General features: G+C 54.3%; 5 protein-coding genes across 5 annotated transcripts; 3 read left to right on the forward strand and 2 right to left on the reverse strand.

Moving 5' to 3' along the window:
- The first annotated feature begins 157 nt into the window (after positions 1-157).
- Positions 158-5,698, forward strand: BO66DRAFT_474884 (DNA-directed RNA polymerase I core subunit RPA190). Its single transcript, XM_025653174.1, has 4 exons — positions 158-401; positions 524-1,015; positions 1,091-3,860; positions 3,921-5,698. Exons 1-4 carry the CDS (start codon positions 217-219, stop codon positions 5,505-5,507), a joined length of 5,034 nt encoding a protein of 1,677 aa, XP_025499431.1. The 5' UTR covers positions 158-216; the 3' UTR covers positions 5,508-5,698.
- Positions 5,699-5,771: 73 nt separating this feature from the next.
- BO66DRAFT_383133 (TFIIH/NER complex ATP-dependent 5'-3' DNA helicase subunit RAD3) lies at positions 5,772-8,664 on the reverse strand. The gene is made up of 4 exons (XM_025646041.1): positions 8,588-8,664; positions 8,051-8,507; positions 7,885-8,001; positions 5,772-7,822 (listed from the first exon to the last, which is right to left on the reverse strand). Exons 1-4 carry the CDS (start codon positions 8,602-8,604, stop codon positions 5,999-6,001), a joined length of 2,415 nt encoding a protein of 804 aa, XP_025499432.1. The 5' UTR covers positions 8,605-8,664; the 3' UTR covers positions 5,772-5,998.
- Positions 8,665-8,824: 160 nt separating this feature from the next.
- Positions 8,825-14,355, forward strand: BO66DRAFT_423399 (ubiquitin-protein ligase RKR1). The gene is made up of 7 exons (XM_025650104.1): positions 8,825-9,307; positions 9,376-9,769; positions 9,825-11,556; positions 11,611-12,461; positions 12,509-13,353; positions 13,414-13,713; positions 13,766-14,355. Exons 1-7 carry the CDS (start codon positions 9,005-9,007, stop codon positions 14,285-14,287), a joined length of 4,947 nt encoding a protein of 1,648 aa, XP_025499433.1. The 5' UTR covers positions 8,825-9,004; the 3' UTR covers positions 14,288-14,355.
- A 193-nt stretch (positions 14,356-14,548) lies between these two features.
- Positions 14,549-15,993, forward strand: ppm1 (protein C-terminal leucine carboxyl O-methyltransferase ppm1; the record flags this gene model as incomplete). Its single annotated transcript, XM_025651462.1, has 2 exons — positions 14,549-14,819; positions 14,894-15,993. The coding sequence occupies 2 exons, from the start codon at positions 14,549-14,551 to the stop codon at positions 15,991-15,993; spliced, it is 1,371 nt and encodes a 456-aa protein (XP_025499434.1).
- BO66DRAFT_358661 (DUF1446-domain-containing protein) lies at positions 15,930-19,755 on the reverse strand. Its single transcript, XM_025644947.1, has 5 exons — positions 19,250-19,755; positions 18,753-19,093; positions 18,452-18,486; positions 17,907-18,277; positions 15,930-17,844 (listed from the first exon to the last, which is right to left on the reverse strand). The coding sequence occupies exons 1-5, from the start codon at positions 19,640-19,642 to the stop codon at positions 16,267-16,269; spliced, it is 2,718 nt and encodes a 905-aa protein (XP_025499435.1). The 5' UTR covers positions 19,643-19,755; the 3' UTR covers positions 15,930-16,266.
- Between the last annotated feature and the right edge of the window lie 1,068 nt (positions 19,756-20,823).

The following is a 20,823-nucleotide window of genomic DNA, read 5'->3' on the forward strand; positions in this document are numbered from 1 at the left end:
GGCGGACCTGCAAGACAGACAGACAGACGGACGGAGGAATCACGGGGTGGGCCTTCCGCCGGGCGGTGCCGCAGGGCAGAAAAAAAGTTGGGTGCAACTTTTTCGCATCGTCGCGGCCGACGAACCCGCTTTTTCGATCGACCTCCCCAGGCCAGCAGCCATTCAAGGACGAAGGCATCGCACCACCCGTTGCTCCAAGAGCTGCACGGGGACATCATGGCGACCTTCGCACGACCGGTGGCTTCCACCATTGCGGGGATTGACTTTGGCGTCTACACCGATGAAGACATCAAAGCTCTCTCTGTAAAGCGAATCCAGAACACCCCGGCGCTGGATTCCTTCAACAACCCTGTTCCCGGTGGTCTCTATGACCCAGCTCTGGGTGCCTGGGGTGATCATGTGTAAGTTCAAGATCCTCTCTTCATTTTTAACTTGGGATATCGACTTCGTCGTGTCATTTCGCTCTTCTCCAAATTCCCGGAAATGTATGCCAATAGCGGGGTCCTGAACTGACGGCAACCAGCTGCACAACATGTCGGCAGTCTTCCTGGTCTTGCACTGGCCATTCTGGTCATGTTGAGCTGCCAGTTCGTGTGTACAATCCCACCCATTTCGAACAGATGTACCGTCTTCTGAAGGCGCAATGTGTCTACTGCCATCGCTTCCAAATGTCTCGCTTCGAAATCAACACTTATGCCTGCAAATTGCGACTCCTGCAGTATGGCTTGGTCGAGGAGGTTGCTGTTATTGATACGATGGCTCATTCGACGGGCAACAAGAGAAAGGCCGCCAAAGACGGCGAAGGATCCAGCGATGAGGACGAGGACGATGACGACAAGATGGCTCGCAGAACCTCCTACGTCAAGAAATGCATCCGACAAGCGCAAGCAGATGGAAGATTGAAGGGTCTTATGGCTGGTGCGAAGAACCCCTTGGCTGCGGAGCAGCGCCGGTTCCTCGTGAGAGAGTTCATGAAAGCCATCGGCACTCCAGGCAAGTGTGCCAGCTGCAGTGGGTACGTTATCACTTCCATATCTTCCACACGTCCATCTTTCTAGTCAGCTCTCGGCTGACCGAAATCGCTCTGCAGCATCTCGCCGTCCTATCGGAAAGATAAGTTCTCGAAGGTTTTCCGCAAGGCTCTACCTGAGAAGTCCAAACACGCTATGCTGCAGGCTGGATTCCAAGCCCCCAACTCTTTGATCCTCCTTCAGGAGGCTCAGAAGTTCAACAGCAAGGACAAGGAGGCACAGGCGGACGGAGCCTCGGACACCGCGTCTCAAGTTCATGGAGCCGAGGAGGAAGTTGCCCGTGGAAATGCTGTTGTCACTGAGCTCGAGAACAAGAAACAGACCGCCGGTGAAGGCCAGCAATACATGCCTTCTCCCGAAGTTCATGCCGCATTGACCTTGCTTTTTGAGAAGGAAGCGGAAATCCTGACTCTCGTGTACAATTCTCGACCATTACCGAAGAAGGAATCCCGAGTTAGCGCAGACATGTTCTTCATCAAGAACATCTTGGTGCCGCCCAACAGATATCGTCCCGCCGCACAGCAAGGAGCTGGCGCTATTTTGGAGGCTCAGCAAAACACCATCTTTACGAGTATTTTGAAGAACTGCGACATCATCAACCAGATCAGCAAGGAAAGACAAAGCAGCAGCTCTAGTGCTGCTATGCGTGTTCGCGATTACCGTGACCTGCTTCACTCCATTGTTCAGCTCCAGGATACTGTGAACGGACTTATCGACCGTGACCGAAATGCCTCCGCTGGACCAGCTGCCGCCGCCGGCCCCAACGGTATCAAGCAGATTTTGGAAAAGAAGGAGGGTCTCTTCCGGAAGAACATGATGGGAAAGCGTGTCAACTTTGCCGCTCGCAGTGTCATCTCCCCCGACCCGAACATTGAGACCAATGAAATTGGTGTCCCCATGGTTTTCGCTAAGAAGTTGACTTACCCCGAGCCCGTGACCAACCACAACTTCTGGGAAATGAAACAGGCGGTCATCAACGGTCCCGACAAATACCCGGGTGCTTCTGCCATTGAGAATGAATTGGGACAGGTCACCAACCTCAAGTTCAAGAGCTTGGACGAGCGTACCGCTCTGGCTAACCAACTGCTTGCGCCGTCGAACTGGCGCATGAAGGGGTCTCGCAACAAGAAAGTCTACCGTCATCTTACCACTGGTGATGTTGTGTTGATGAACCGTCAGCCTACCCTCCACAAGCCGTCTATCATGGGTCACAAGGCCCGTGTTCTCCCCAACGAGAGAACCATTCGCATGCACTACGCTAACTGTAATACCTACAATGCGGATTTCGATGGTGACGAGATGAACATGCACTTCCCTCAGAACGAACTCGCCCGATCAGAGGCCATGATGCTTGCGGATGCGGATCATCAGTATCTTGTCGCAACGTCCGGCAAGCCTCTGCGTGGTTTGATTCAGGATCACATCTCCATGAGCACCTGGTTCACCTGCCGAGACAGTTTCTTCGATGAGGAGGACTATCACGAGCTCTTGTACAGCTGTCTTAGACCCGAGAACTCTCACACCATTACCGACCGGATTCAACTCATCGGCCCGGCAATCATTCGACCCAAGCCTCTCTGGACCGGCAAACAAGTTATCACCACTATTCTCAAGAACATTATGCCCCCGGGTAGAGCCGGTCTCAACTTGAAGAGCAAGTCCTCGACGCCCGGTGACCGCTGGGGTGAGGGCAACGAAGAAGGCACAGTCATTTTCAAGGATGGAGAGCTGCTTTGCGGTATTCTCGACAAGAAGCAAATCGGTCCCACTGCTGGCGGTTTGGTTGATGCCATTCACGAAATTTACGGACACACCATTGCGGGTCGCTTGATCAGTATATTGGGTCGTCTTCTGACCAGGTTCCTCAACATGCGCGCTTTCACTTGCGGAATCGATGATCTTCGTTTGACTAAGGAAGGTGATCGCATACGCAGAGAAAAGATCAGCGAGGCTGCCGCCATGGGTCGTGAGGTTGCGCTCAAGTATGTCACTCTCGACGAGACTACAGGCGCCGACCAGGACGCCGAGCTGACCCGGCGTCTGGAGGAAGTTCTTCGCGATGATGAGAAGCAGAGTGGTCTCGATAGCGTTTCCAACGCCCGTAACGCGAAGCTGTCTACTGAGATCACCCAAGCCTGTCTTCCTAATGGTCTTGTTAAGCCATTCCCCTGGAACCAGATGCAGTCGATGACAATCTCCGGAGCCAAGGGATCTAGCGTCAACGCCAACCTGATTTCCTGCAACCTTGGACAGCAGGTTTTGGAAGGTCGCCGTGTACCTGTCATGGTGAGCGGTAAGACGCTGCCCTCTTTCCGGGCATATGACACGAATCCCATGGCTGGTGGTTACGTGTGTGGCCGTTTCTTGACTGGTATCAAGCCCCAGGAATATTACTTCCACGCCATGGCTGGTCGTGAGGGTCTGATTGATACTGCCGTCAAGACTTCCAGATCCGGTTATCTGCAGCGTTGTCTGATCAAGGGAATGGAGGGCTTGAGGGCGGAGTATGATACTTCGGTCCGTGAGGCTTCCGATGGATCCATTGTCCAGTTCTTGTACGGTGAGGATGGTTTGGATATCACCAAGCAGGTTCACCTCAAGAACTTCGACTTTTTGGCATCAAATTACCTCTCCATCATGTCGCAGGTCAATCTGACCAGCGACTTCCACGGTCTGGAGAAGGAAGAGGTCGCCAACTGGCATAAGGATGCTATTAAGAAGGTTCGCAAGACGGGCAAGGTCGATGCTATGGATCCTGTCCTTTCTCTCTATCACCCTGGAGGTAATCTGGGCAGCATTTCCGAAGCGTTCTCGCAAGCACTTAAGAAGGTAAGCGTCCATTGAGAACCAATCAGCTGTCCAGCATAACTGACACATTTATCGTAATAGTATGAGGATGCCAACCCCGATGGACTGCTCAGGGATAAGAAGAAGAGCATTGAGGGTGTTATCACCAAGAAGTCATTCAACACTCTGATGAACATGAAGTACATGAAGTCGGTTGTGGACCCTGGTGAGGCCGTTGGTATTGTGGCCGGTCAGTCTATTGGTGAACCTTCCACTCAGATGACTCTGAACACCTTCCACTTGGCTGGTCACTCCGCGAAGAACGTCACGCTGGGTATTCCCCGTCTTCGTGAAATTGTCATGACAGCTAGCGCCCACATCATGACCCCTACCATGACCCTTTATCTGAACGAAGAGCTCTCTAAGGAGCACTCTGAGAGATTCGCCAAGGCTATCAGCAAGCTCAGCATTGCAGAGGTTGTTGACAAGGTCCAGATCAAGGAGAGAGTTTCTTCCGGCAGCATGAAGGCCAAGATCTACGACATCGAGATCGCGTTCTTCCCCCCTGATGAGTACACCGCCGAGTATGCTATCACGACCAAGGATGTGCAAAACGCTCTGCAGAATAAGTTCATCCCGAGACTCGTGAAGCTTACCAAGGCCGAGCTCAAGAAGCGTAATGACGAGAAGACGTTGAAGAAGTTCTCGACCGCTCAGCCAGAGATTGGTGTCTCCGTTGGTACGGTCCAGGATGCCCCCAGCGGTCGGGATGCCGAAGAAGAGCCCATGGATGACGATGTCGAAGACGATGAGGACGACGCCAAGCGGTCCCGCGGCAACCAGAACCGCAACAACCAGGTCTCCTACGAAGGCCCGGAGGATGAAGAGGAGAGCATGGTGCGCCAGCAAGATGCCATGGACGAGGACGAGGATGACGAGGGTGCCAACACGCGCCAGAAGCGTGATGTCGAGATGGATGACGCCTCCGACTCCGAATCCGAGGAGCAAGGCAAGGACGCCAAGCTGCGTGAGGAGGACATTAAGAACAAGTACGGCGAGGTCACTCAATTCAAGTTCAACCCCAAGAAGGGCGGATCCTGCACCATCCAGCTGCAGTACGACATTGACACCCCCAAGCTTCTGCTCTTGCCTCTGGTCGAAGACGCCGCCCGCACTGCGGTCATCCAGTCCATCCCCGGCCTGGGCAACTGCACGTTCGTCGCGGCGGATCCCGTCAAGGGCGAGCCCGCCTATGTCATCACGGAAGGTGTCAACCTGCTCGCCATGCGCGACTACCAGGACATCATCAAGCCCCACTCCCTCTACACCAACTCGATTCACCACATGCTCACCCTCTACGGCGTGGAGGCCGCGCGTGCCGCCATCGTCAAGGAAATGTCCGACGTCTTCGAGGGTCACAGCATCTCCGTCGACAACCGCCATCTGAACCTGATCGGTGACGTGATGACCCAGTCCGGTGGCTTCCGTCCCTTCAACCGCAACGGTCTGGTGAAGGACAGCTCCTCGCCCCTGGCCAAGATGAGTTTCGAGACGACCGTCGGCTACCTCAAGGAGGCGGTGGTCGAGAGAGACTTCGACAACCTCAAGAGTCCCAGTGCCCGCATCGTTGTCGGTCGTACCGGCATCGTGGGTACGGGTGCGTTCGATGTCCTTGCCCCCGTGGCATAGACCAACACCTCCTCGCCCCTCGCACCTCGCACTGTGTATGCATTTAGTCTCGTTGTATATGCTTGCCTATCTGATTTTGCATGTAACTCTACGCACTTTCTTTCTGTCTTCCCATTTCGTCGTGTCTATGACGTGTCCAACGATTTCTGTGGAGTTGTCTTTCAGCGGAATAAGAAAAAGTCCTTCTTATTAGTTCCTTAAGATATAGCATTCAATAAAGAGTATGAACCTTTTTTGACCTGAACAACAAACAAGAAAACTCAGCAAATACGTTTTAGATTTCTTTTCTTTGAGTAAGTAGCTGCGCTGTAATGTACTGTACATATTATCAACCCTTTCCAACACCGAACCATCCGTGGTATCATGCAATCTATGCAAGCATTGTTTCCCCCTTGACCGTGATAAAAGCAAGAGGTAAACAAAATGGGTAAAACAAGTCAAGGTTGTAAAGGTGGGCGGGAAAAAGGAAACCCAATGGACGCGCCTGCAGGTCACTGAGCATCCAACATCATTAGATCTTCATCAATGTCATCGTCGAACTCATCGTCCGGCGGGGCCGCGGCACCGCCGCCGCCGCCGCCACCATAATAAGCACCAGCACCATTGGCGGCCCGTGCATTGGCGAGCTCTTCTTCCCGCCGCAACCTCTCTTCCTCGAGCATCTGCTTCTCGCGATGCTTCTCCAAGTCCGCCAGGCTCCACGTGGAGATGCCCTCCTGGTCGCGCGCCTTGAACGGCTGGGCCATGGTGCGCAGGAAGTTCTTGGCGGTGGCCACGGCCATGTCGGTGCTGAGGTTGGTCTCGCTCTCGAGCATGGCCTGGCTGATCCACTTGGGGAGCTGGTTGCGCTTCTTCTGGAAGCGCCGGTCCGCCAGGACCATGACCCCGTAGTCGTCCTTGCCGCGGAGCACGCGGCCCAGGCACTGGGCGGCGTGCCGCATGGCGTCGAAGGAGAGGAAGTCGTTCTCGCGGATGCGGTAGTTCTCGCGGAGGAACTCGAGGCGGGCCTTCAGAATGCGGGATTCGGTGTACTGGAAGGGCACGCCGATGTTGATCACCGCGCGGCCGTAGTGGTGGTCGAAATCGATGCCCTCGGAGACCTTGCCGCGCGCGACGCAGAAGAGGAGCGCCCCACGGCCGTTGCAGCACGCCGTGCGGTAGGTTTCCAGCGCCAGTGAGGACTCCTGCGCGTCCGGGGTCTCGACGAGGATCAGCTTGTAGTTCCAGATGGAATCCAGGATGCCCATGCCCTGCCACATGCTGATGATGGATTCCATGTAGAGGTAGGACGGGAAGAAGACGACGATTCCGTCGGGGGTGATGCGGGAGAACTCCAGGACCATGTTGCCGTAGTTGCGCACGACGCCGGGGTCGTTACGGATCTGGAACGAAGAGGAAATCTGGGCTTGGTCGGATCCGCGCGTGACGATCATGGGCAGGAAGGATCGGCGGGCAAGGGTCATGCTGTATGATTCTTGGAGAACGGTTTCGAAGCCTAGCATCTTAGGGTACATTTCAAGGGGTGACAGGGTGCCCGATGTGATGATGACGGAGCTGAATCGGTCGAAGACAGGTTTGATCGCTATCGCAGCATCTAAACAGGTAAAATGCAGCACCGGGTTGGGTACTGTAGCTGCCTCCGACTCGAATGGCTCTAAGATCAACAAAAAGCCCTTTTCGTATGTGGCAACTAAGGTTGCAAAGGTTGCAACCTCTTGCAGCGGTTGGTAGTCCTCTATGTTGATGAGTTCGAGTGTGCGCACGAGTGACGTCAAACGCTCAGCGCAGAATCGTAATGGCTTTCGCTCGATGTATGTGAGATCCTTGACGTGCGTCAAGAATGATAATGGTGTTTCGGAGATAGTGTGTGTGACCTTCATTCGGGTCTTCAGGTATTCAATGAACCGTTTGAGGAAGGTGACGAAGTGTTCGGCGCGACGGATATTTCCTGGTACAGCTTCCTTGAGCAAGTCATCTGGAAGGACTGGATTTGAGATGAATTGATCCTCCTCTCTAGCTTGCTCGGCCTCTCGAAGGCCTTCAACCAGCTTGGTATATTCGTTTTGGAGCTTCTCAGCATCCGAGCTCTTCATCTCGCTGATTTTGCGTTCGAGGTTGTTCGCACCGCGTGTGGCCTTCCGCAACGAATCCTCAGTCAAGTCGATACTCAGAGATTCAATACAGACGTTGTCGATGTTATGCGCCTCGTCGAAGACAACTATACAGTCCTTGGATAGCTCTTTCGACACTCTTTCGGCGATCTTCGGATCGAGGAGGTAGTGGTAGGAATAGATAATGACGTTACAGAAAGGCATCTATGGGGGAGGCGGGCAACATTAGCATAGAATTCACCCTACCAGATACTGTGAGAACATACCATGCGACGGGCCGAGAAGTATGGGCATTGCTTGTGTTCTTCGCCATATCTACTTAACCCATCAAGGGTGAAGACACCCGGAGGTACGAGGTTGTGCGGTTCGAGAAGGTCAAGGTTCTGTAGAGCGTCAGCTAATCGTCACGAACCTGTGAGAAACTCTCCATACCTCATGGTAAACGCACAACTCAACATCTTCGCCCCGCTCCTTCTTTTCCTTCACGAATCCCGCAGTTAAACTCCGACATCTTGCGTCGACCACTGTACCACTCTTTTCTCGTTTGACCGACGGATGAAGACACAGATTCTTTCGACTGGTTAGCCCGAGCGCGCGGAAATCTTCAGTGTATCCCAGCTCCTTGGCGCGGAAACTCATCAAGGCCTTCAGCTCGGCCAGCGCCTTCTCGATCTCGGACATCGTTCGAGAGCAGTAGATGAGCTTCCTATGCTCGGGATAATGCTGCTGATATGCTACGATCAACGACAGCAGCGAGACAGTCTTTCCGGTACCCGAAGGCATCTCCAAGACGCAGTGACCCCCGGCATCGAGGGTCTTCTTGAGATCGCACATGTAGGCATATTGTTCGGGATAGATGCGAGGATAAGGGAAGAGCACGGGGAGATCACTAGACGCCGGATGAGATTAGAAGCCTGTTTCTGCTGCATACGCTGAGCGGGGGAAGGCAGGAATGCCAGTGAGACTTACTCAATGAAGAACTTCATTGTGACGGGATGAGCGCGGTGCTCGCGACGAGGAAGAGGAAGCTGACCAGAGCTCTTTTCTCCGTCGCTTCTATCTTTTTGCCTCTTCTTCTAGACCGCGCCGGCTTTTGCCCGATCGGGGGATCGATGACACCAGGTCACGTGAAATGCCCGATAGGGACGCCGATAATGGAGTCCATGCCGCCGGATTTGAGATGAAGACAATTACAACTAACTTACAGCCCGATCGATGGGTTATTTTGGAGTGAAGGACTGTCCGGCGTGAACTACTCTCTGTTTGTACCCAGCGGACTGGACCGAATCACCCTGGAGTGCACCTGCTGGCCAATATCTCGAGTCAATCACCTTCCAGCAACCGATTTCGTCATTTTCTCTACACCCCGCCATCCCCCACTTTACTATGAGCAGCAAAAAGTACAAGTCTCAGGCCTCAAGCAGCCGGGCTGCTGCTAGCACATTTGGCTCATTTGGAGGATTCTCCAGCGCATTCTCCAGTCAGGGAAGGGAACCATCATCGCTTACATACGTTACAGAGCCTCCGGATCTATCCCGCATATCGGAGGCGCAGTTGACAATCGCATTCAAGAACTTCCTCAAGAAGGATGAGGTTACCCGCACAAAGGCTCTGGACGACTTGCGCGACCACGTTTTGGCTGTCGAGAGTCGCAATGGGACCCTTGATGATGGGTTCCTGGAAGCTTGGGTAGGTTTACATTGACTTCTCACGCCGCACTAGAGCAATCGGTTGATCGTGGTTCGGTATCTCGGCAGGTCAGGATCTACCCACGCGCCTCGATAGATCTTTCTCGGAGGGTGAGACAAACAGCGCACTCGACCCAGGGATCTATTGCGTCTCTTGTCGGAAAGCGCATTGCTCGCTTCTTGCCCAAGGTCATTGGAGCATGGCTTGCGGGACTTTACGACAACGATCGGCCAGTCCATCGCGCTGCGCTGGAATCATTCACGCGCGTATTCTCGACCGACGAGAAGAGGAACGGTGTATGGAAAGTCTACCAGTCCTCCATTCTGGATTTCGTAGATGATGTCATTCTCCAACAGACCCCTCAAACGTTGAGCGATGAGAGGACTGTGAAGGCAGATGACGCCACAGCCAAATATGCACGAGTGGCTGGAACTGCCCTCTTGCTGTTCAACAGGATACTCGGTATGAATGTTCTTTTGTGGTTTGCCCACACTTCATCTGACGAGCTTCAATGCAGGAAACTCCGCACAAGAGGACCTTCAGAAGGCAACACCCACGATGGAGACACTTCTAGGAAGTAAGTCCCTGTGGACTCTATCGTATCATGAAGATGCTTTCGTGCGCCGGTCACTCTATGTTCTTGCGCGCACTGCAGTCTCCAAGCAGCCGGAGGAACTGGATTGGAAACTCATCAGTGCTGCTCTGATTGGCAAGTCCCTGCACTGTAGCCAATTGGGCTCCGCATCGGAACTCTCCGAGACTATCCTGCATGTGACCTCCGCAAGGCCTCAATTGTGGACTGAAGATTACTCCGGAAAGTCCTCGTCTTCCAAGAGATTACTTCAGTATCTGCAGAAAGGTTCTCAGGGTGGCGCAAGCTCCTTCTGGACCAATTTTTACGAGCTGCTGCAGATCATTCCAATCAAGACTCTTGCACAGGTTGATTTGAAATCAACCGATGAGAACAATGTCGGAGTGACGAGTGCCCGTGCTCTCACAGAGTCGTTCCAAGAGGGACTAAACTCCAGAGACGAGCCTCGGCAAAACCGAGCTGTTGGCTGGAAAGCTTACATCGATACTGTTATGTGGCTTGCAGGTCGGCTTGGTCAGGATGAGGGAACGAACTTATTGCGCGAAAGGCTCCGACCTTTGATTGTACAATATGTGAAACCCGAGTCAGACCAGGCTCAATGGGGTCTACCTCCTCAGTCAGCAGAGCCTATCTGCACAGATGCCCTTTTTGCGCTGACCACGCTAGGCTACAAGCATGTATTGGAGCAAACGTGGAGAGAACTGTCAGACAGCTTGCTAGAAGCTGTCAAGTTGTCTTCCCCGGAACAATCGAAGGACTTTAAAACCTCCCAGGACGCTGTCTGCGCGCAAGCAGAGCGTTTTCTTGCTTTGGAAGCCTCTTTACTTTCTCGAGTAAAAGATACAGACCATGAAGCCGAGGTTTCGGATGTGTTCAATGCTACTAGCCTTTCGTTGCTTGATAGCTGTCTGGAGGTTTTGCGCTCGAGGAATGGCAAGCCGTATGGAGCGGCTGCTGTTGTCGAACAAACAGTACTTCAGGTTGCGCCGATTGCCAAAGCCTCGCAGTCACTGTTGAGCTTTGTCCAGGATGACGCACCGGAGCTCCTATCTTCGCCTTCCGCCGACAGGCTCATCTCGATCATCCTGTCCTGCCGATCCTGGGATGGGTTTGGCCCCAGCTTCGAGAAAGTTTTGGAGAGAGTTGCCCAGTTCGACCCGGAGACTTCGAACGCTCACACTGTACAAAAGCTACTTTCCACCCTCGATTTCCAAGAATTGGACGAAAAGAGTGCTCTCATTTCTCTGATCATGCGAGCCCTTGATAGGGCCTGCAATGGGAGTGATTTACACTGGTCAATTGTGATCGCAGTGCTTCAGAACGAAACCTCCCACGGAGGACTGTCAGACACGATCTTCCTAGTAATCATCGATGCCTTGTCTGATGATACCAAGGTTTTCGACACCTTGCATGGTCTCTCTCAAGTCGCGCGGGCTGTTCCCCTGGCATTCAAAACTTTCCAGAATGGGCCCCACGGCTCCAAACTAACTGGAAAGCTACTTTTCCTTTCTGAGTCTTCATCAGAAGATGTTTCAAGCGTAGCAGAATCGTTGGCCAAGACCTTGAAGGAGTCGATCGTCAGCGAGACGAGTGCGAACAAATCGAGCTTTGAGATTCTACAGCACAGTTTTGACAATGTCAATGACCAATCGCTATCGTGAGTGTTAACCGAGAAAGAGACTAAAGGACGATCGGAATTAACTGTATCTAGGGTTGAGTCACTTGTAACTATCGCCGAAGAACTGCTGCACAATGCCAAGGCAGAAGAGGTTGGGAAGGTTGCAAAGGATATTCTGCCCTCTCGCGAGTCCTGGGCGAAAGCTTTGGGTCCATTCCTCGAACTCCCTCCAAGACCTTCAACTGCCATCACAAGCCCACTCAGTGGTACTGTGCATTTAATCAATCGTGATTTGTCGGACACACTACAGCAACGTTATGAAAGTCTCCCTCGGGATTCAAACAACTCCTCCTCAGCATTCCGATTGGCCTATTTCACTGTCAGAATCCTTTCTTCTTTCGGTTTAATCCAAAACCTGGACAAGGCTGAGGTGGAGACATTGTTCTACAACATCCCTCTAGCACTGCAGCTCATTGATGATGATTTGAGTATCGAAAACTGTAATGGCATCAGCGGGATCTCGCTTCCTGAGCAAAGGGATGAGTATATGGACATTGTAAACGACGGTTGGAAGGTCGTCAGTGGCTGGGCTCGGTCCCACGAAAAGGTTGCAGCCGAGGAGGCCGAAGCGACTATATCCTCTATGCTCTCTGCATTTTGGAAAGACAAGCTCGAAGGGCTAGAAGATCTTGCTCCACTCGACTATTATATCGGAGTCGCTTTTGTGAAGATCATGGACACCGCCGACTCTTCCAACAGCGCCAAGTCGCCGGAAGAGGTCACCCAGCTTTGCAGGGATATGCGCAAAGCGAATGCCATCCGCTCGGCTGCTTGGGTAGCTACATTGCGCCATGCCATTCTATCGAATCCTACGGGTACGCGGCTGTGCAACGAGTTTGTCGCAGACTCGACTGGACTGAAATCTCAGGATGAGAATAAAGACGGTCAGTAAGGGCTTCTCGTATGTCTTGACTATGCTGATAATTGTTAGGGTTGCGAAAGCTGGTTCTCCTTAACCTCCTGCTCGCTGGGGACCAGGACGTCGCGGCGTCCATACCCACCCAGCGTTTGATGTTCCTGATCAAGCATCTCACCCAATGCCTTCAATCTGATGCTGTATCCCTTAGCCTCAAGGCCGAGATTCTTCAGACTCTAGTATTCGTACTCCCATGCATTCAAGAAATGTACGGCTCTCACTGGGAAGATTGCTTGGAGATTCTTGATGCGACCTGGAAGAGGACTAGTGGTGGCGATGAGGCTCTTCCGGTGCTCTTGTCATCTTACAGACTTTTCGCTAAATTACAATCGATCGTCAGTGACGAAGAGAGTAATGATGATGTGAAGGATGCGTGGTCGGATCGGAAATCGAAGCTATTTAACAGTTTGACCTCGACTTTGCGAAAATTTGGTAAGTCTATCACGTTTCGCAATCTGAGAACATTGTTGAATGATTATCATGTAGATTCGTCAACGATCTTCGATCAACCTCGGGACATCACGGTTGACCTGCTCTGTCGGTTTGTCAAGACCATTCCGGTCGAGAATCTAGAGGACGTTAGCAGTGTCTTCTCGCTTCTGACGGCGCAGAGCCGAGCTATCCAACGCACTGCCTACACTCTGCTGCACCGGTACATTCCCAGCGTGCAGGAACAGGTATCTTTCGATGTGGCTTTGTCGAAGACGACGGTCCGACTACCTGACGAACTCGTGTCTCTGTTGCTTGGCGCACCGACGATGGACTCGATCAATAGATCTTATGGCAATGAGAGGACCTGGACTGAGCTCCGCTCCTATTTGCTGAGTTGGAAGATCGTCTTCGATCACTTTGTCAATGCGGTAAGTTTCCACATCCGAAGACGTCACCCATAGCAGGCAGCATCTAACTGATTCAAATAGTCTCTCACTGTCCAAGAGAACTATGTTGCTAGTATCCGAGAGAATGAGAGTTTGGACTCATTGCTGGAGCTCACGTTCGACTTTCTCCAGCAGTCCCACGGCAAGATGATTGATGCGTCCAAGTTTGACATCCGCTCCTTTGAACCGGATCAGTCTGAAACCCCTGAAAAGGAGATCCAATGGCTTCTTGTGCACTTGTACTTCCTGTGCCTGAAGCATTTGGCCAACATGACCAAAGGATGGTGGATTGACACGAAAAAGCGCATCAAGGGACCAGTAGAAGCCTGGACTCAGAAATACGTATGTCTTACCGGATGCAATCATGCAGCAGATTACTGACTCACCCATTTAGATCTCTCCATTGGTCATTGAAGAGTCATTGCAAGGAGTCTCTGAGTGGACTCAGACTCAAGATCCCAACGAAGAACGTGCGCTGCAGGTGAAGATTGCGCCGAAGACCGCGGAGATCATCGCCAGTATCCCGGTCGACGAGGATTCGCCGCCAGTCTCGCTGTCGATCTCGCTGCCACCTGCCTACCCGCTTCAGCCCGCGTTGGTAGTCGGGCGGAGTCGTGTTCTGGTGGACGAGAGAAAGTGGAAGAACTGGCTGACGACCATTCAGGGTGTCATCATGTTTGCCAATGGCAACATGATAGATGGACTGCTAGCATTCCGGAAGAACGTGCAGGGGGCGCTCAAGGGCCAGAGCGAGTGTGCTATCTGCTACAGTGTCATCTCGACGGACATGCAGACGCCGAACAAGCGCTGCGCGACGTGTAAGAACACATTCCATTCGGTGTGTCTGTTCCGGTGGTTCAAGAGCAGTAACCAGAGCACGTGTCCGCTGTGCCGGAACAACTTTGTCTATGTTTGAGGTGGTGCTTAGTATACACTGTACATAGAATTGTCTATCGTGATAAAAGTGGTATAGATAGAATTGATTACCATACATGTCTTCATATTAACAATATGAACAGCCAGTTTCTCCGCATTTAGAGTACATGCCTGGTTTGTCAGGCAGGATTGACTCCGCTTCCGCCGGGGACGAAACGAACAACCGCGGAACCTCCGCCCGCCTTTCCATCCCAAGTTTCCCCTCCTTCCCCTCCTTCCACTCCGCTCTCCCCCTCATCTCATGTCGGCTTCACAGATCCCCAATCTCAACACCTTACGTCGCGGCGGCGCTCGTCTTCGCGGTCACGGCCGTGGCGGAGGTGAGTTAGGTTCTGATGCTCCCTCTCGACGAGGAGGCTCCAGCACCAAAGACCGAGTGGTACAAGGCACGGACAATGACGCCAGCGTCTCTCGCCTCAGTGCCGTGAACCTGGGCTATCTCGACGACCCATTTGCGCCAGCCTTGACACCTCCAGGCCAAGAAACCCGACGCCTGCCCATCATCAATCGAGGTACGCAACCCTCTGGCCCCCAAATCTTGTCCTTTAACCTCGTCCCATAACTAATAGCCGTCTACACAAAAAAGGCACCTACGTCCGCACCACAACAATCGACCACCTCCTCACGCAATTCCTCCACCCTTCCACAACCCCCAATCAACCAGTCACAACCCCCACAACACCAACAAAAGCCACCATCCCCACCCTCCCCCAACCGAAGCCAAAACAAATCATCTCCCTCGGCGCCGGCTCCGACACCCGCATCTTCCGCCTCCTCGCCCAGACCCAGACCCAGACCCAGACCCAGACCCAACCCCACCCCGAACAAACAATCATCTACCACGAACTCGACTTCCCCAGCAACACTGCCTCGAAAATCCGGGCCATCCGCGCCGCCCCCCACCTGCAGCGCGCGTTAGGCGACCCGCAAACCGTCACCATCTCCCCCGCCGCCGACGCCCTGCATACCCCGCACTACCACCTCCACCCGATCGATCTCCGCCAGCTGGCTGCTCTAGCGTCATCGCCACCTTTGAGGAAGGGGGATCTAGGGAATGAGGGCGCGGACCTGCAACTGGACACCCTCCTCCCGGGCCTCGACCCGACTCTGCCGACGGTGTTGATTTCCGAATGCTGTCTGATTTATTTGGAGCCCGAGGAGGCGCGGCGGGTGGTCGAGTTCTTTGTTGGGGTTTTTGATGCTTCCGCCGGTGGAGGAAAAGCTGGAGCTGGAGCTGGAGCTGGAGCTGGAGCTGGAGCTGGAGCTGGGTCTGGGGCTGGAGCAGACGGCCCGCCCCTAACCCCCCCGCTGGGCATCATCCTCTACGAGCCGATCCGGCCGGACGACGCGTTTGGGCGCACGATGGTGGCCAACCTGGCGACGCGCGGCATCCAGCTGCAGACGCTGCACCAGTACGCGAGCCTGGCGGCGCAGCGGGCGCGGCTGCGGGCGCACGGGTTCGTGGACGGGCAGGCGGCGGCGGATGTGGATTTCCTGTGGGAGCGGTGGGTGGCGGAGGGGGAGAAGGAGCGCGTGGCCGGGCTGGAGATGTTGGATGAGATGGAGGAGTGGCGGTTGTTGGCGCGGCATTATTGCGTGGCGTGGGGGTGGAGGGAGGGTGGAGGACGGCAGCAGCACGTGTTTGAGGGGTGGAGGGGGTTGGAGGGGCAGCAGGACGAGGATTAATCCTTGACGTTAGCTGGATGGGTCGTCAAGTTAGGTATACAGTGGGTATGGAGCTCAGGCGAAGCTGCAAGGGGTTTGTGTGAGCTGTGCTGTGGTTGTGTTTGACTGAAATGCACTGCACCACATTCTACGTTGCTGGAGGCATGACTTCCCCTGATATGACAGTGCAATCCACGATGTACAGTACCTACTATATTCCAGCCCAGCTATATATAAACACCAATCAACCATCTTACCACCAACCCTAATCCCAGGTCCCGACCGATTAGAAGACTACAACTTCCCCCTCTCCAAAAACCGCACCGGCAAATCCACAAACCGCGCCCGCAGGAACTCGGCGACATTTTTCCCCAAAAAGTCCACCGTCACCGTCGCGCACACCCCGCGATCCAACAGGTTCCTAAACAGGAAGTGCACCGCCCGGAGATTGGGCAGCTCGAACCGCTCCACCCGCAGGGAAGCAGCACCCGCGGCGGCGGTATCAGTGTCAGTGTCAGTAGACGTGTACTGCGGCCCCAACAGCTCCTGGACCGTCGACACTGTCAGCACCCGTCGCAGCCACTGGAACTCGTCTGTATGGCGTACCCAGAAGCCGCAGTTGGCGTCGGGGCCCTTGTCGCCGGAGCGGGCGTGGACGATCCAGCCTAGGGGGCCGCGGATGGTGGGGCCGTAGTTTGTGGTTGAGGGGATGGGGGGCGCGGGGGGAGCGGAATGGCCAGGGTTTCGGGGGGCGGGGGTTAGTTCCGCTTGCGCGGCGGGAGGAGGGGCGATGTCTACGGTTTGAGGACCAGCACCAGCAGCACCCGTTTTCCAGGGCAGGTGCACGCGGTGCTGGACGGCAGTCTGCGGCAAGAGACAGACAAAGTATTCGAAGATCGGCCGGGGAAAGCCCTGGCGGGTGTCGAGGTGCCAGGTTGCGCCGGGGTAGCCTTGCATGATGTTGTCGGTGATGGGCCGCAGGAAGCGGGGGGCGGCGAGGGCGGCGGCGGTGCGGGCCTGCGCGACGATGCGGAAGGTCACGGTGGCGCTGTCCTGGGTGCGCGGGTCGTCGGGCGCGGACCCCAGGGTCGAGAAGGTCAGCGCCGTGAAGGCGTCGGAGTACGGGGCGAGGACGTGGCGGATCTGCGCCTCTAGCATGCGCGCCTTGGCGGCGATGTCCAGCCCGACCAGGAAATAAATCGCCTCGGCTTGAAACCCCCCATGCGCGGAGATGCCCACCTTGGTCGTTGGGGGCGGGGGTGCGGACCGCACGCCGCGCAGGGCCACGCGGTTTGTGCCGCGTTGCTCGAAGAAGATGTTGCTGAGCAGGGCGGTGACGTCCGAGTTGAGGTAGCGGGGGCCCTGGATCTCGTACAGCAGCTGCGCGGAGCAGGTGTCGACGGTGACGGCGCCCCCAGTTGCGTAGGTCTGCATTGTGATGATCACTTGCCCCTCCGGGGAGATCTCCGCGATGGGGTATCCGATGTTGGTCCATCCGTCCTGGCCGAGGGATTCGAGCATCTTGAAGCCGGTGAAGTTGCCGCCGCAGACGTAGTTGCTGCATTCGATCAGGTGGCCGGCTACGAGGGCGTTGGCGAGGCGGTCCAGGTCGCTGCGTTGCCAGCCGTGGAACCAGTATGCTGCTCCAATGACGGCGGATGCGTCGGAGACGCGTCCGCAGAGGACGATATCGGCGCCATTGGCTAGCGCGGCTGCAATCCCCAGTCCCCCGAGGTAGCACTGCGCGAAGATCGGCTCGAAGGGCCACTCGGACAACGACTGGCCGGTGTAGATGCTCTTGAAGTCGGACTTGCCCGACGAAAGTGCCTCTTGGACGGTCGACAGGACCTGGTCACCCGATACCCAAGCGACCTGCAGCCGAATGTGAGCACATTCCCTCGAAGACAGCAGCCACTGCAAGTGGAGGTAGTAACCTTGAGGTCTAGTCCTTTCGCCTGCACCATCTGCACAACCGCGTCGTGGAGGCCCTCCGTATCGGCGTTCCCTGCATTGACCGCCATTTTGATCCTATGCTTGGCAAGGTCCACCAAGGCCGGCTCGAGGGCAAGCAAAAATGACGCCTCGTATGCAGGTGCCGGCGTAGTGGTAGCCGATCCTCGGCCGGGTTGCACCTGTTCATACCGCGCCCGGATCTGGTCGACTCGCCGGGCTGCCCCAGCGGACATGTTGGCCTCGCTCAAGAAATCGGCGGTGATAACGTCCACCGGGTCTCGGGGATAGTTGCGTGCAAACTCAGCTATGGCATAGTGTCGATCCGAAGCGGAACCTGACGCCCCTGGGGTATCTTAGTATACACGGAAAGGACGGTCTCTCTCATGGCTCACCAGCGATGCGAACGGAACGCGAAGCCATAATCACGGAAAATTGAAAGTAGTGGTGGTGGTGGTACTGGTCACGGGAACAGTAGACAACTCCTTTGGCTGGAAGTGAGCTCCGAGTAATTTATCACAAAAATGACAAAGCAAGGGCGCCCCGGTGTGACTGTGACACCATCTGGGTTGAGCCGAGGAGATTCGGTCGAACGAAGGGCGGGGTTGACAAGGATCCAGGCGGTCACTTCAATCTAATGAAACAAAGAATGGATGATGAGTTACCGAAAAGTCCCGCTACAGGGCAGAAGGCAATTTCCCAGTTACCTGAACCTAATTAACGGTCAAATAGTCAGAAGCATACCCTACGCTGGAAGTTAAAGCCAGGATCGTGGGCAAGATGATGTCACCCGCAACGTGGTGATGTACTGCGAACCATGGTATATCTACACATATCCGATCCAGTGCATAATCCCCATGGCCATGAACAGCACCAAGACTGTTGTTTTGGCGGTTTCGATATCATCCCGATGGCGACGAGCCCAGTTTCCCAGTTGTGCCAACCCGGTAAACTTGTTATTGTCCTTCACAGCGGTCCAGAGTGCCGGCAGCCCATCAAGACTTCGGTAATTCCACTCCTTTTGGTAGGCCCGCATCTTGTTCGCCTGCACCTGTTTGCCTGCCCAGTGGCCCAGTGTGTCGCGGTCTTTGAGATATGGTTTGGATTCGTTGGTGTCGGGATCAAGCTTCACGGACAGCCGCGGAACTCCATAACCGCATGACGATTGCACCTGTATCCGGTATGACCATTGACGTTAGTGATGAGCTTTTGTGTCAACCGAGTTCTGCACAAGAATGCCTAAACTATATACTGCAGGCGACTCCGACAGGTACAAGGTTACAGATATCTTGAAATAGGCAAAGAAGAAGGAGGCAGGAGATCCAACCTTAAATACGTCCAGATGGATGATCGCCCGTGCTCCAACCACGGCCTTGCCTCCCATACGGTCGAGATATTGTGGAAATTCAGGTTGGTCCCATTCGATCACCGAACCATTGCAGAAGAAACGCACGATCCCGGGTGCTGTGTCAAATGAGCAGAACATGACCGTAATGCGACCATTTTCACGCACGTGGCTGATGGTCTCACTTCCGGACCCGGTCGCATCTATGTAAGCAGCCTCATTCGGGCCAAGTATGGCCAACGAGGCATCAGGCAGTCCTTTGGGGGATAGATTGATATGGCGACCTTGCAGCGGGGCCGAAGCGACGAAGAAGACGCTTTGACGCAGGACCCAATCCCGTAGGTCGTCCGAGATGGAGGGATAGAATTTCGGCATGGTATGGCTTGGAAGTGAGAATCTGATCAGCTCGACTGACGCTTGAGTTGACACTCTTGGAAATCGAAGGTGGGAAGGATGCAGAGATGAAAGGGGATGGAGATGCTTCGAAGGAATGCGCGGAGGTGTGGTGCAACTCCGTCAGCCGCGCCGCCCTCTTACTGGCACGACAAGGATTTGCATCTGCCACGGGATTGTTCGAGTCTTTCGGCATGAATGCCGCTCGAAGACTTGTGAAGATATTTCGTATGCTGCTTGCTCATTTTGTACAATCTGACACAAAGATACCTATTGGTCTTCAAGTCATTGGTGAAGCAGTTATTTGCGGATGTAGGATGTCAGTCCAAGTCATCGCATCATGTCGAACTGCAATCGAAAACAAGGTACGGTCCACATCTGACGGTACGAGTTCTGGATTTCAGACAAGATGGATAGTAACAAGTGACAAGAAAACCTGATTGCTCTGCTCAGATAAGAAGCCCATCACTGTGCATCGAGTCCTCTTATCGCAACCAGGGCAGCTGTAGCTCAAGTGTTGTCACATGGTGAGTGGAAACTGTGGGGTTAAGGTCAAGAGATGAGCTCGCGCTGAATACCTTCAATAGTCCAAGGCAGCATCATATCTTGAACAATAGCGAGAAAGAGTGAGAGAGCCTGCTCGGTACTCGATCACCCATCCATCGCTCTTGTTGCTCGCAAGATCATCAGATGAGAATGGAAACCATCGACCATTCTTGAACCAGGCCTAGCCAGGGACAACAGGCCCGGGATGAATCAACCCGAGGCAGCGATCGGGGCACCGGGAGAAAGGTACCGAGGGGTCGGTCCGGGGAAAAGCCCGTCCCGTGACCAGTCCGATTACTAACTACTTGGAGTGTGCGTGATCATGGAGTGGAGGGGATAGGCCAGAATCATTCTATGCACGGTAAGTGGGGGAAGGAGGGGCTAGCAGGGGCTAGCAGTGGCAAGCTCTGATCTTCAATACGAGTTGGATGACGAGACATTTTACGGAGTAGTGCTTGGGGAGTTCTCGATAGCTTATCTCTGGGTAGACCAGGAGTACTCCGTAGTTAGTACCTAGTTCTCAGAGCCAGGTAGAGGGCCCCTATCTCTAGATATACTGGGTATGTAGGGACGGAGTACGGACTACGGAGTAGATAAAAAGGTGGTGAAGACGCGGC

The sequence above is a fragment of the Aspergillus aculeatinus genome (assembly GCF_003184765.1).
Source record: "Aspergillus aculeatinus CBS 121060 unplaced genomic scaffold BO66scaffold_61, whole genome shotgun sequence".
Lineage (NCBI taxonomy): Eukaryota > Fungi > Ascomycota > Eurotiomycetes > Eurotiales > Aspergillaceae > Aspergillus > Aspergillus aculeatinus.